The sequence below is a fragment of the Sarcophilus harrisii genome, chromosome 5 (assembly GCF_902635505.1).
Source record: "Sarcophilus harrisii chromosome 5, mSarHar1.11, whole genome shotgun sequence".
Taxonomy (NCBI): Eukaryota; Metazoa; Chordata; class Mammalia; order Dasyuromorphia; family Dasyuridae; genus Sarcophilus; species Sarcophilus harrisii.
Window position 1 is genome coordinate 146,355,686 of NC_045430.1, and position 16,115 is coordinate 146,371,800.

At 34.6% G+C, this 16,115-nt stretch overlaps 1 protein-coding gene across 6 annotated transcripts in view; it reads left to right on the forward strand.

Annotated features, from left to right (window-relative positions):
• The first annotated feature begins 501 nt into the window (after window positions 1-501).
• The window catches only part of GSAP (gamma-secretase activating protein), a 99,309-nt gene continuing 83,695 nt past the window's right edge, over window positions 502-16,115 (forward strand). For 2 of the 6 annotated variants that reach the window (XR_004229609.1, XR_004229611.1), the window contains exons 1-2: window positions 502-1,174; window positions 14,961-15,037. Coding sequence is in view for 3 of the 6 variants with exons in the window: in XM_031938691.1 (XP_031794551.1) it covers window positions 1,060-1,174; window positions 14,961-15,037 (192 nt within the window). In the remaining 3 variants the exon portion in view is untranslated. The remainder of the gene's footprint in view (window positions 1,175-14,960; window positions 15,038-16,115) is intronic. The other 4 variants (XR_004229610.1, XM_031938691.1, XM_031938690.1 and 1 more) reach the window with 4 other exon arrangements.

A 16,115-nucleotide genomic window follows, 5' to 3' on the forward strand; every position in this document is an offset into this window, starting at 1 on the left:
ATGTAATGTCACCTCCTTTAGAGCTGAGACAGTTTCTTCTTTGTATACCTCATGCCTAATGCAATATGTTGTTCAGTCATGTCCGATTTGTATGGGGTTTTCTTGGCAAAGATACTGGAGCGTTTGCCCTTTCCTTCTCCAGTGCATTAAGAAAAACAGAGGCTAAGTTGGCCAGGGCCACACAAGCTAATAATTTGAGGTCAAATTTAAATTCAGATTTACCTGACTCCAGAAGCAGTAGCTCATTCACTGAGCCATCTAGTTCCCTCACCTAGGGAATAGTAAACACCTGATAATTTCTTCTTGACTGATAAAACTTCAATACTTGAAGCACTTTTGATATGAAAGAATTTTTAAAAGAATATACCGTAACGTCCCTCTTTTCACCTCCCAAGATGTCGCCTTTTAAAAATCAAAAGCCAACAAACCCTAATAAACTCCTTGGAGACGGGAGGGCTGCATTTTATTTCCTTTTTTTTTTTTTTTTTTTTTTTTTTTGAGTGGGGTTCTGTACTCTACCCTACACTTATTGAACATCATCGCCGACAGCATCTTCTATACTCCTCTAATTTACCACCTCTTCAGGGCGCTTTAAAAAGCAACAACAACAACAACGATACAAATCTCAACTCTCCAGTCTAATCTGGGCAGAGTCCGGCCAAGTGTGAAGAAGAGAGGATGAAGCGTCCATCTTTACCGGTTCTCACAGACAAGTCCCTTCTTTGCCCTTCCTTCCCTTCTGGGAGCCCAGGTGCTTCCCTGATGTGGCTAGCTCCCTAACCAGAACTCACGACTGACGGGCGCGGGCGCCAGTGGGAGGAGACACCGTGGAGAACAAAACCGAAAGCTACTGCGGGCAATCGGCGCGAAGCCGGGAAGCGAGAGTGAGCTGGCTCCCCGGCCGATCTGGGCGCAGGGCTCCGAGGAGGAGGAGGGAGAGGATCGGGCAGAAAGCTCCTAAGAAGTTAAGGGCGGCGCAGAGTGGCCGGGAATGCGCCCGGCGCGTGGAGCTGGAGCCCATCCAGCCCTCCCGCAGCTGCGGCAGCCTAGCCCGACACTATGCTTCTCCAGCTGAGCGCCGCTTTTGATCTTCATCAGGACGTGGTTCCTTGGCTGAAGGAGCGTTTGTCTGCGGAGGCGGCCGCTCCTGTGGCTGGCCCGAGGGCAGGCTTAGGTGAGGTGGGAAGAAAGCGGCTGGAAATCTGTGGTGGCAGGGTCCCCCGGACCATTTGCAACTTCAGCTGTTAGCCAATTGAGGAGTGGGGCGGGAGTGGTGCTGACTGACACAGGGGAGGAGGATGAGCATCATGGACCTGTTTCCTCCAAACCTCATCCCCTCGGAGATTAAGGTTGACTGGGTCACCTTGAAGTCCTTACTTCCTAGCAGCCGGACTAGACCTTACATCTCCACCTCCGGTCCTGACTCCCTCTGGCACTCAGTGGAGGTCAGCCGAGGTCAGGTTCCTCTAACAGAAGTCAAAACTGGCTTTTCTTAGTGGAAAAGTTCACTAGGGAACTGAATGAAACTACCACAGGATTCTACCCAAATAAAGTAGCCCACACAATACGGAGGGGAGGGGAGGGAGGAAAAATACACCTTCTGAAAGAAATAGGTCTTTCTCCAGCTACACAATCTATACTCAGGTATTTGGGATATGTGTATCAGTGATGTAAATCACAGGTGTGTGGGTGATGTACAAGATATCCTGCCTTAGAATAAAGTTTCTAGGAGGGCAACGGTAGTATTTAGATATGGCAAGACTACTGAAACTTTTTCCACTCGCAAAAGAAATTTTTATGCTGCCCCGGTATATAGGTATAGAAAATAAGTATACAAATCAAACATTTACCAATAGTAAACCAGAATTTCTCGACTTCCACAATCAGTTATGCAACCCACACTTTAAGAAGCTTTATGGTATAGTGCCTAGAACGTTGGGGGTATGGAGCAAATCTTCATTAGTGACCAAAATTACCAACTTGAGAACTCCATTTATCAATTAAAAGACAAACATTTATTAAATGCTTACTATGTACTAAACACTGTTAGGTGCTGGAAATATATATACATACATATATATATACATGTGTGTATATATATATATACACACACACATACACACAAAGAATGAAACAAGCTCTGTTGTCTGGGAGCTTCTATTCTATGATAAATGAGGTTTTCATTTTATTAAATGGATACTATGTACTAAACTCTGTTAGGTGCTGGAAATACATACATTATACACATACACACACACACAGAATGAAACAATCCCTGTTTTCTGGGAGCTTCTCTTCTATGATAAATGAGGTTTTCATTTTCAGTTGAGACAAAAAAAGTCACACAGTAATTGTGGAAGAGATGGGAAAGATGAATTTCTAAGCTTCTTCTTCCATGATGGAGAGTCTTTCCACTCATGATGGAGATTTTGGCTGACTTAGTTTCCACTCTAAAAATTAGGAGAGGATATTGCTGAATTATTTCTCCTCTCTTTACATTTTTCTAATGCTTTTTTCATTTGATGGTGCTCCTGGAACCTACCATCCTAACTAAATTTGCTTGCACAGTTAGGAAGCATCTGCTGTGCTCTAGGTACTAGGGCTAAAGAGATTAAAAATATATATATTCCCTAACATCAGGGAGCTTGTATAGTCTTACAGAGTTCTATAAACATATAGTCTATAAACAGATAGTTATAAAATAAGTTAAATTAGAGAAGTGTATAGATTAAGTCAAATAAGAAAAAAACGAAGGGGGTAGGGGAAAGTCATCTCTTATTAGGAGGTTCCAGGAAGGCATCTTAAAAGAGAGGCCTTGAAGAAAGGTAGAAATATCAAGTGGGGAGAGACAATTACTTCTGAATCCAGGTGGGACAACTACTTAGAGGTGGTAAAGGGAAGAAAGAAATCAAGTAATAGTTTGCCAGTTTGGTTGGAAGGAGATTAGATGAAGGGGAAAAGTGTGGGGAAGATAGATTGGAGTGACATCATGACAATATTTTAATGACTGGATTAATGAAGGAGTTTGTGTTTATTTTCAAGGCTGTGAGGAGCCCCTGGAGGTTTTGCGTAGATATCTCTCAGTGTACTATTACTCCTTCCCTTTCTGTCCACCTTAGACCCAATTTATTTTATTTACTTTTTTGTTGTTGTTGTTTTTCTTTTACCACCTATATCCCTGTTTTTCCTAATTCTTCCTTCTTGTTCTCTTGAAAATATTTGATTGTAATGACTTTCAGGGGTGAATATCTTTATATAATGCAACTCTATTCCCTCTGTAGCCACTATATTTTGACAAGAGATTATAGATTTATGCTAATATATTTCATTCTTTTCTGGGTTGTTTGCTTCCAATAAGTACAGTAACAATGTCAGTTTGTTTAGTCTAAGACTTAATTTGTTTACCCATTATTACATTATTATTGGGTAAAACTTCTTTGGGGGGAGGAGGAGAAGAAAAAGGAAGAGAATAAAACAAGTCTTTACTTTGCCAATGTAAACTGCTTATGACGCTATTTAACCTGTGTGCATTTGAGGAGGCAGTTTGATATGTTAATAATCTGCAATATAACACTTGCTATTTGTTAAAATATAAGCTTTTTATATGAAAAACTTATTTCTATTTTATTTGCTCACCCCAAATATTTTTCAGACATTATATTTTAAAAATCGAGTAGGTTTTACAAGTCTATTTTCAACCTCAAAGTAACACTCTCTTTTAGCATGTAGTCTAGATGGTTGACAGGTGACTGCTAATTAAAAGTTTCATGAAATGTGAAATGCCACATATTTCAATAATGAATGTCGTTGAAAAGCTACTAAGACCATATTGAATTCCTGGCTTTGTTGAATTTTCCATGACTAAAAGAATTTTCTACTTGGGCATTATAGCTATATCACTATGGGCATTAAATCACTTAACCTTTCAGCTTTTGTCTCCTGATCTGTAAAATGGGGATAATAACAGCATCTTTTTCACAGGGTTGTCCAAAGGACTAAATGAGATAATAAAGTCCTTTGCAAACTTTAAAGTGTTGCATAAATGTTATTTATTATTATTATAATTACCTCATTTATTTTAAAAGTTTTGTTAAAAAAAAAAGAGCTATGCTGAATTCTGGGAGAGATAAAGAGATAAATATAATAAGATCTTTGCCCTTAAGGAGCTTATATAATCTCTTGGGAGAGATCATGCAAATAATTATAATAAAACAATAAAAATTATGTAATATAATAATCATAAAACAATAATTAGATAAGTACTTGAGAGTGTCACCAACAAGATGCTTTGAGAGTTCTAGGAAGAGTGAATTCACTTCTAGCTTGGAGAGGAATGATAATCAGGAAAGGCTTAATGAAAGCAGATGACTTTGGAATTGAACCTTGAAAGACAGGATAGCCATAGGTAGAGATGAGGCTTGAATGGACAGTGGAGACATAGGGAATTATGGGAACAAAACACTGGGGATCGAAAAATGTGGGATATGTTTGGGGGATGTCAAGAAATCCAATTTAGCGGAAATGTAGATACAGGAAGGAGAGCTTTTCTTAAAATGGGACCCAGATTGTGGAGGACCTTGGCAATATGGACTATTTTGGGTAGGCAACTAGAAGCAGTGAAAGATTTTTGAGCAAGTGTTTTTTAATTGGAAGGTGGAGTAATTGGAAGTAGAGGACTACTTCCAATGGTTTAGATAATAATTGCTGAGGATTCAGCCAAAGTTATGTAATGTATGTTTGTAATGGTGAAATTAGCCATTGTTTTCTCTCTTGAGAGTTAGCAGTCTGGGAGTAGGAGCAGAGGTCTTGAGTGACATGGATTTTAATTATGCCTAGGGCTGAGAATTAGGAGAGTGGAAGTGGAAGGTCACAGAACTGGCTGTGGCTGCTGTTGGTTGGGGAATAAGGAAGCAAGGAAAGCCAGAAATAGGGAGATGGGAAAATAAGGTCATGATAAGGGTGAAGGAAGGAACAAATTTAGTTTAATTCAGAAAGAAAAGCCTTTTTTTTTTTTTTGAAGAGCTATATTCTGTCAACAAAATCTAGAGTTTAAATATTGCCCACTAAGTAGAGATGGATAATAACGGGGGGAGGGGCAAGGGCTCTTGCTCTCTAGTCATTATAAAAAGCTGATTTATTCAGAGAGATTTTTGTATAAATTTTTTTTTTAAATCTGCTTTATAGGCAACATTTGGCCTCTGTACCTGTGAATTAATTAATTAATGTGAATCCATTAATGTTGGGAATCTGGTATACTGATGCCATGTCAGCCCATTTCAATGGGTTAAAATATTTTTTAATTTCATTGCCACTCTAGTTGTTTTTTTCAGTCAAACTCAGAAGCAATCTCTACCAACACTTCATGTTTCTCTATTTACTTTTTCCATTATCATTTCACTGGGTATTAATATTTGGGTATGTTAGAGATTTTTATCTGAGTATTCATTATCCAAGTTCCTCTAGGAGGGAATTTTTTGTTTTTGTTTTTGTTTTTGCTTTGCTGGTGATTTTGTTTGTGTAGCGAATTCCTAGAGAAGAAACTCCCTTTATCAATGTAGATCATCAACTCCTCTTTAACTTATGTTCTTAAAGTTTCCTGGGATACTAAAGTGACTTGCTCAAATGGTAAACACATATTGAATCCTAGTCTTTCTAATTTGAGGTCTATAACTACCATGTCAAACTGCCTTTCAATGGGGTTGGCTAAAAAAGCAAAGTCATCAAAATTTTAAAATATTCATTAAAGAATTGACCATTCAAATTACTTCCTATTCATATAGTCATATCTTTCCTCTTTGAACACTATTACCCATATCCTTTCCATATTTTATTGATCAAGTGGACTTTTAAAAAAAAATGATTTGAATATCAAAGGATCAAGAGAGGCTCTTGAGAAAAACTGATGAATCCCTTAAGGATTTTTGCAATAAGCTTGTTGCTAAAACTTGAAGCAAAGTAAGTGTGCATCATACTATGGGACAATATTATCAGAAAAATCATGTAAAAAAGATCACTACTTGATTTAGTCTTTGTTCATTCCAAGATTAACTAATAGATGCAATTATAACCTAAATTTTGTTAAGTGTGACACAATAAATTCATTTTAAAATTATTTTTAGTTTTATTTTAAGCTAAAGTTCCAACAAAACATTTTTCCAATATTTGCCATGAAAAATTATTTCCCATTTTAAAGGCATCCTTTTTATATATCCTCTGGTAAGGAGAACCTTCTCTGTTTTTGTCATCATGAAGGAATTATGAATCATTTAAACACCCAGAGTCATTCTGCAAACATCTCTGATTATTGCAAACATCTGCTTATAAATGTTCATGTGAAAAAGAATTGGGGTTTTTAGTGGACCACGGGGTCCATATGAATAAACGGCATAGCAACAGAATTCAGAATTTAAGGTTCTGATGTTCTTTCTCTGCCCTCCACAGATCACATGGAGAATTTTGCATTCATTTTGGGGCATCTCTTTAGGAAGGACATTGGCAATCTGGAACACATCCTACAATCCATGAGGGGAATTAAGGTGGAGTAATTGGAAATAGAGGACTACTTCCAATGGTTTAGATAAGAATTGCTGAGGACCCAGCTGAAGTTATGTAAGATGTGTTTGTTATGGTGAAATTAGCCATTGTTTTCTCTCTTAAGAATTAGCAGACTAGGAGTAGGAGCAGAGGTCTTGAGTGACATGGATTTTAATTATGCCTGGGGCTGAGGATTAGGAGGGTGGAAGTGGAAGGTCATAGAATTGGCTGTGGCTGCTGTTGGTTGGGGAGTAAGGAAGCGAGGAAAGCCATGCTGGATACATCTTTTCATCTTTTGATGGATTGGATATCTTTAGTCTTGAGTAGAGAGAATACTTAATATATCATGAAGGGATTGTCATGGAGTTGAGAGAGCAAGACTTGTTCAGTTTAGTCCCAGAAGGCACAACTAGTAGAAGCTACAGTCACATTATAGTAAAATCTAAAAATTAGTAAGATATGGTGAGAGAAAAAGAGAGACAGAGACAGAAAGAGACAGAGACAAAGAGACAGAGACACAGAAAGAGAGAGACAGAGAGAGGCAGAAAAAGAGAGAGAGGGGAGAGAGAGAGAGGAGAAGCATATGATGAAGAGGAATATAAAGAAGAATTGAGTGAATCTAATAGAAATTATGCTATTTGGGGAGAAATTGGTAAATATAACATTTTATCTTTGCCACACATCTTTTTTTCATAGTCATTAGAAGCATTACTATCTTATTGAAGGAAGCTGTTACATCTGATATATAGTTTGGGGAAAAAACCAGGGGATTGCAAATAGTTCTTTATTTTGAGACATTTTCCAAAATTTAGATTTAAAATGATTTACTAAAGTCCATACGGATAGTAAGTTGCAGAAGCAGTATTTGAACCTAAGTCATCTGATTGCAAGCTTCTATTTGGAGCTGTCATTCTTGTGCCATAATTTGTGCTTATATCTTGTCTATCTCTGAATTATGAACTTTATAAGGACAGTCATATTCAACTTTGCCTCCCCCTAATCCTTAAAATAGTGCTGAGTGAATGAATCATGGCTTTATAGCAGTTTGGTGGCACAGTTGATAGAGTCCTGGGCCTAAAGTCAAGAAGACCTGAGTTCAAAGGCTTTAGATTCTTGCAAGCTGTGTGACTTGGAGCAAGTGACTTGGAGCAAGTCATTTAACCTTTCAATCTCAATTTCCTCATATGTAGAATGGATATTATAATAATAGCATCCAATCTCACTAGATTGTGAAAATTAATAAATTGATATTTAGTAAGTGCTTAGCAGAATACCTACATAATTAGTAGGCAGCTCAAATGCTTATTTCATTCCTCATCCTCTCCCTTCCCATTTCTGTTTCTGCCATCAATTCTTCTTTGTAAATTTGACTTATATAAATATCTTATTCTTTAATCAGTGAATTAGGAATACCATTGCAATACCACCTCTTTACAAGCTTTCTCAATTGGAATCAGCATATTATATATGATTCCTAACTTTTCAGAGACTCAGTTTCCTTTTTTTTTGTAAGAGGAGGAATTCGGAATAGGTTATAGTACAACTTAATAAATACATTAGACAAAAATGCAGTTGAAAATTTCAAAAATTATGCTAATTGATATTATAGTCATAAATGTGATCTATTACTGGCAGAATTTTTTCAGGGTTAGATCATTCTTGAAGCATAATATCTTAGATTTTGACCTAGGTGGTATATTAGAGACATTATTTTGGGCTGATTTGAAAGAAAAATTCCTTATCACAGTTTTGGCACTCAAATGATAACATTTTGATGTTTTAAAGGTTGCCTAGCTCTAAATTTTAGAATCTTCTTCTTCTATACTATTGACTTTGTCCCTTTGATTTCCAGGTCAATTTTATTTCCCCCATTCTTTTTTATACCATTCTTGTTACTCATTCAGATGTTTCTCTACTGCTTTTTTTTTTTTTTTTTTCAGGGCTTCCTGTTCTAAGAAAAACCTTTCTTTGTCTATTCTGCCTAGGAAATGTTACTCATGTGATGGTGTTCATTTTTTAATAGTTCAGGAAGAATGCTCTTTGATAATAATGAATTTTACTTAAATTATGTGAGGATTATTTAAAAGATATATATATATATATATATATATATAGGATCTTGAAATAAGAATCAAATATGGAAAATCATGTATAATATTGAGAATTGAGTCAGCTCTCCTCTTTTGGGGAGGAGGAGAAGGAAAGTGATGCTTTTATCTCAATTCATTAATTATTGAATGTCTGCTACATAATGTTTTTGCCCTTTTTTAATCATTTGGAATGAAAGAAGTACTTTTTGTCTTTAAAAATTAAAAAAACTTAGGTCATTTGTTACTTTCCTACAAGTAGCATCATTTATGCTTGGATTTGGGTAGTGATAGCACATAGAACAGAAAACATGGCACACATGTTTATTTTATATAAACAGTGATTTCGTATCATTAAAAAAGAAAAATGAAGCTCTTTATTTTAGCAGGGTTAATGTTGAAAATTTTCTATCAAAAATTTTTGTGTGAGTACTGATTATATTAAACTTAAGCCACATTTCCTCATTTGAAATTGCAAAACTTCCTTCTCTGGACTTTCCAATGGTATTTAATTGGAGGATGGTCACAAAGAATGATTAAGCAAAGATGGAATTAAATTTATTCATGGAGTGTGTGACATGAACAAGCTTATTCAGGGTCAAAAGGGCTGGTGGGCAAAAGAATTATGATGAAACATTTGACTCTGAATTTCCATGATTGCTAAATATTACTGATTCTAAAGCCTCATGCAATTTAAGAGTGAAAGCAATTTGTCATCTGTTGGAATTGGTAATCTTTGCACTGTTACTACCTGTCCTCCCTGTCAAAGTTATTCTGAGCTTTTGAGTCTATTCCATCTGTCAAATTAGATCATCAACCTACTGGACAGGGAATGTGCAGAATTCTGTGTTTTATATACCTTTTAGACTATTGCTGGCTCCAGCAATTATTAACAAGTGAAAATGATGTTTAATGGAATAATTATTCCCTTTCCAACCTATAGCAAATTGAGACTCTTTCCTTTCATTAAATTTTCACTATTCTGAGAATGACAAGTAAGCTTAGAGAAAAGGAAAGGGGTTTTCCTAACAAGAGTTTTCTCCCTTCTCAAGTCAGTTAAAAATATTATTTATATAGAACTAAATTCTTACAAGGTACAATTCTAGGTGTTGAGACTAACAAAGAACTGAACTAGAATCTTTTAAAATTACTTTTTAGAAGTCTCTCTTGGCATGATTATTATATGGGGAGAAGGAGAAAAAGTTATTTTCAAAAAAAAAAAGTATTATAGTATAAATTGTGTCAAGGAAAAAAATGTTTCCAGAGTGATTTGTGGGAGAAATTTTTCTAAAATTTTTATGAGATGGTTGAAGGATTAATTTTGTTATAGTTTGAAAGTTTTTCCTGAGAAATTCCCTCTTTACAAATAATGCAGGTTTAATATGCAGAGTTCATTGGATAAATTTACTTCTCTTTTATCTGAGTCACATTTGTCCCCTGAGGCACCAACAGATTAATCCTATTTTTTGAGATAAAATTCAACCTCTCAAATTATAAAATGGTATCATCTTCTATAATGTCATAAAATTCTCTGCTTTACATATAGACAGATATTTGTCCTTTAAAAAAAAACAAACACCAATACTATTTTTGGGGAAATGAAACAACAAACCATAACATGCCAGAAGTTAAAATAATTTCATTTTAATAAGTTTTTGAGGAAGCAAAAAAAAAAATAACTTCTTCCCCAATGAATCCTGTATCTATAACTTGTATTTTCTGTTGGTTTTTAAATCCAGAATTAGATGACTATAATGAAATGTGAAAGTTCATTAATCATGTATTACTCACTACTTATAAAATTGGTTTTTTTGTTACTGTATTTTTTTTTTTTTTAAAGATTTGGGCAGGGGAGAGGCTCAGAGTTTATGTTAGAACAGGATGGTCCTATCTTTATGGAGCTGTCTAGAGAGATATGATACAAACATAAGTATTGTAATTCATGGTAATTGTTTTTTAAAATGAATTCTAGATGAGGTCTGAGGAGATAGGTCAAAGAATTATTGTTTTGGGGGAAGGAGGTGCCAGGAAGTTTTTCCTAGAAGAGGCAACATTTGAAATTTAAAGGATGGTTGGAAATTTATTTTATTTTATTATTCATTTATTTATTTTTTGGATGGTAGGAAATTTAACAAGTGGTGTGGTGATCTGTATATCTAGCCCCAGCAGACACTCTCTTGACCTCCAATCCTTTATTCCCAACTGCTTAGTGGACATTTCAAACTGGATGTAACATAAGCATTTCAGACTCAATATGTCCAACACAGGACCCATTATCTTTCTCATCAAACCCATCCCTTTCTGCACTTCCCTACTTTTTTCAAGTCCATCACTCTTCTTTTTTGTCTCACAGGTTAATAATAACATTGGTGCTGTCCTTTATTCTCTCCCTCTGAACCCTATCTACCATTCAGTTATATATCTTACTATCTCTTCATCTACAGCACCTTTTGTACCTGTTATCTTCACTCAACTCACACAACTACTACTGTTATTCAGGCCCTTGTCACCTCTTACCTGGATGGTTGCAGTGGCCTTTTTACTGATCTCCTTGCCATAAGTTTCTCTCCACTTCTATCCATCCTCCACTCAGCTGCCAAAGTGATTTTCTTCACATGTAAGTCTGACTATTATACTCCTCTGCCACTTAGTAAGCCAGAATCTCTATTGCCTCTGGGATAAAATACAAAATTCTTTGTCTGGTTTTTAAAACCCTCTTTCACAACTCATCTTCAAACTACTTGTCCAACCTCATTATAACATTATTCTTCTCCTTGAACTCTGATTCTGACAAACTGGCCTTTTGCTGTTCCTCCTAAATAACACTCTTATCTTCCCTCTCTGCTTTATGTTCATTGTCCTCCATGCCTAGATTGTATTTCTTTATTCCTTCTACCTGGTAGAACCCATTACATGCTTCAAGATTTATATTGAGCACCATCTTCTATATGTACTTTTTCCTGATTATCCAACTACTAGCACCATCTTTCCCCAAAGTACCTTTCATTTAGTTTGCACTCATTTTTAACATACTTATAGGAACATCTTGTTTTCCCCTAATAGGATGCAAATTCTTTGGTGTAGAAATTGGTTTATTTTTGTTTTTGTATTCCAAGTCCATCTAGTATAGGGTGTGTGATATAATAGATACTCAATAACTATTTATTGAGTGCTGGAGGAAAGACATTCTACAGATAGAAGATGAATAAAGGCATGGAGGAAGGCAAGTCTGATAGTGTTTATGGGAATAGCTAATAATTCAATTGAGAATTTCTAGGAATATAAGGTAAAGATATCCAATGGAAAAGTAAGGTGTTGCCAGACTGTGTTAAACTTTGAATACCAAACAAGACTTTTGAACTTAGTAAGTAAAAAGGAATTACTAAAGGATTTTTTTCCTTTTAAAATTTGAGTTTTAATTTGTTTCCTTCACCTGTTTATTGAGAAAGCAAGCAAATGATACAAAACAAATTTCTGGATTGTCTACTTTGAAAAAAGAAAAGAAAGAATAAAAAAGTAAAAAAAAATGTCCTATAATATGTACTTAAGAGTTCATCCATGTTCCCTCTGGAAGTGTATAACATTTTTCATCATACATCTTTTGGAATTGCCTTAGATCATTTTATTGTTCAGAGTAGCTAAGTCTTTCACAGTTGCTTGTCCTTATAATATAGCTATTATTGTGAATAATGGTCACTTGCCTCTTTTCACTTCCTTTTACTTCAGTTCATATAAGTCTTCTCAGGTTTTTCTGAAACCATATTGTGCATCATTTCTTACAGTCTAATAATATTCCATCACAATCATATACTATAACATGTTCAGCCATTCCCTAATTAATGAGCATGCTCTCAATTTCCAATTCTTTACCACTGTACTAAGATCTCCTCTAAATATATGTGCATATATTTTTCTTTTTTTGTTGTTGTTGAACTGTATGATATAGACTTTAATGGTATTTCTAGGTCAAAATGTATGCACAGCTTTATAGACCTTTGGGTATACACTAAAGGCTTTTGATGCCAGGAATAATATGATTAGATTTGTGTAGAAGTAAGGTTGGTTTGACAATAGTTTGAAGATGAATTAGAGGAGATAGAGAAAGGAATAAAGGTAGGAAGACTTCTGCAGAAATTATTGTAAGAGAAAAAATGGATAGTAATGATAGTCTACATCAGGATGATAGTAGGTCATAGTGATGAATGGAGATACTTTCTTTAGCTAAGTTAGCACTTACATTGTTTTAGAGACATAAAATCACAGAAGGTGCTTTAGATATCAACCATTTCAATCCTCTTATTCTATACATGAAGACAAGTTAGATGATTTGATTTTTTGTGAGCAAGAGGCTATAATAGTCATTGAGGAAATTTGAAACAAGGTGGTCTAAATGGGTTTAAAAGGAAAATAATAATAATAATGATAGGTAGCATTTATTCAGCACCTACTGTATGTTAGGAAGAGTGCTAAGCACTTGTAAATATTATCTCATTTGATTCTCACAGCAACCCTCAGAAATAAGTGCTATTATTATTTCCACTCTACAGTTGAAGAATCTGAGGTGAACAGAGATTAAGTGGTTTGTCCTGGTTCACACTAGTTCATACCTGTTCACAACTGTTCACACCTGGTTCACACAGTAAGTGTCTGAGACTGAAATGGAATTCAGATCTTCCTGACTCCATGTCCAGTGCTCTATTCACCATGCCATTTAACTGTACTCTCCAAAAAATCTTTTAAAAATTCTTGAAATCTATTTATGCCTTTTCCCCCTTGGCCTTATTATTATGATTTTTTGCCACTTTCCAGCTCATTTATTTTTTTTAAAGACTACGTCTCCCTAGACTGGAAATAAGGGTCTACTCAGAGGTCCAATACTACTATTAATAGGTATTCAAGTTTTGATCTGCTCTGTTACTGACATCAGCTGGTTTGCCTCTCTTGGGATAACCTGGTAGCCCCGGTAATTCATCATATTGATATTAAATGCATTCACATAAGCAACATAGTCTACTGCTTCTCAGAACTCCTGAACTCGAGATGTAACAGTCTCAGCATTCTCTAATTACCTAGATTACAGTTATCTACCATAATGCCAGATTCATGTTTGAAATTTTCTTCATGACTTTAGTTCTTGCCTCATACAGTCACTTCATCTTTCTACCCTTCCTTCTTTCATTAAAATGAGTAACCAAAAAGGTAAGAGTCACATAGTACATAGAGGGGCCAGCCTTTGCCTAGGAAGACCAGGGTCTGTCTCAGACCAGTCAAATCATTTAATTTCTCTTTATCTTTCAGAAACTTTTTTAGACTATGTATTTCAGAGCTGACTTTCATTGTCAGTGGAGGTCTGCCAATTGGGAATTCTCTATAGCATTGAAATTACAAGTTTGACATTTGATATCCTCTTCTTGCCCCCCACCAATAGAGGAAAAATTATTGAGTGTTGGGGGTTTGATGAGATGTACAGGAACTAGCAGTGATGCTAAGGGAGAATCTGATTCAAGTTCAGGTTCAGTACTGGAATATATATATATATATATATATACACACACACATACATACACATACACACTCATATACATACAAATACATATAGATATATATGTATATATAAATACACATATATAACAATTATATATTATATAACAGATTATATATTATATAATATATTCTAGTGTACACATATATGTTTGTATCTGTACAGTGGTGTGTTTTAATGATTTTTTATTGATTAATGTTTTAATAATTAGCTTTCCAGGGAAAAAATTGTGCATGACACACTTTTAAATTTAATCTGCATTATTAATATCATTAGTAATGATTTTTGCTAAAATAATGTTAGATATGTTCTCTTTCTTTTCCCCAAGATACATACCTCTGTACTTGGATATAGAATTAGAGAGGGTATCTGCTGGATAGGCATTCTGGGTCAGAGTGGGTTCTGAATTCAAATACTGCTTTTAGAGGCAGATTTTTACATCTGAAATGATGATACTGAATTGATTAAGTGTTACTTCTAAGTCTAGATTATATTGACCTATGAAAGTAACCTTACCCAGTATAAGAGATCTTATTTAAAAATATATGAAGCACTTGTAATAAGACAACCAAGAATATATTTCCTATTTTAAAGGTTTTCCTGGTATATGGAGTGACTTTATGTCAGTCAACAAATATTTATTAAGCATCTTCTGTATATTAAGTACAAATAGTTTTTTTCTGTTTTTTAATTTATACTAAATGATGATTTTTGCTTCATAAATTAAAAAAAAACTTTCTCCAATGATTTATCAAAATGCCAGTACTTCTTTAATTTAATATTGCTTTTTTTTTCAGATCCTGTTGAGAATAATTATGAAACCCTACACGTAGTCAATGTTGAAAGAAATGGAAAAGTCATTTACAGTTGTAAGGTATGTAAGGTATGTTATTTGGAATTGGATGTTTTGAAGGAAAATTGGTTATTAAACTTCAGCCTCTGATTGTTATTTTTTTGGTAAAACTTTTTTTCTCAGTTTTTTTATAAGGCTTTTTATTTTCAAAATATATGCATAGGTAGTTTTCAATATTCACCCTCGCAAAACCTTGCATTCCAAATTTTTTTTCTCCCTCCTTTTCCCCCATACCCTCCCCTAGACAGGATATAATCCAATATGTTAAAAATGTGCAATTCTTCTATACATATTTCCATAATTATCATGCTGAACAAGAAAAATCAGATCAAAAAGGGAAAAAAAATGAAAAAGAAAACAAAATGCAAACAAACAAAAGAAGTGAAAATACTATGTTCTGATTCACATTCAGTCCCCACCATCCTTTCTCTGGGTGCAGATGGCTCTATCAGAAGACCATGGGAACTGGTTTGGTAAAACTTAATGAAAGAATTCAATTCTTAAATGTTACATATTTTATAAAACTCTTACATATTCCATTTTTCTAAAAATAAAACTGTATTTGGTGAAAAGCAAATAAATTGCTTGAAATAACCATTATTAGCTAACACATATTCAAATATACCTCAGAAACAACAAAAAGATGATTGTTCATGAAACCATAATAATTTAAATAATTTACAAGGTTTTTGGAGGAAGTGTTTATTAATTTTAACAATATAGAATGTTCTACTCTAAGCTTTACTTCCCCTTTCCTAAGGGGATTTTTAAAAGAGGAATTCTCTTTCTAAGGGATTCCCTTCTAAGGGGATTTCCTAAATTTTATTTTATTATTGTTATTTACATAATTGTTGTCACTACATCTTTTTTGGCTTCTGCTTTCTTTTTTCTGCATTACTTAATATGTTTTCCTATTAAATACATTTTTTATCCTGTATCTATGACTTCATCTGTATTATTTAACTTGTAGATTTCCAGGATAATAATTTTCTTTACCAATATAGATGAGCAAATTTTCTATAACTCAATCTTAAAAAGTTAGTGATAGATTTCAGAGGCAGAACTTAATTCAGGTCTTTCTGTTTCAAAGACTAACACT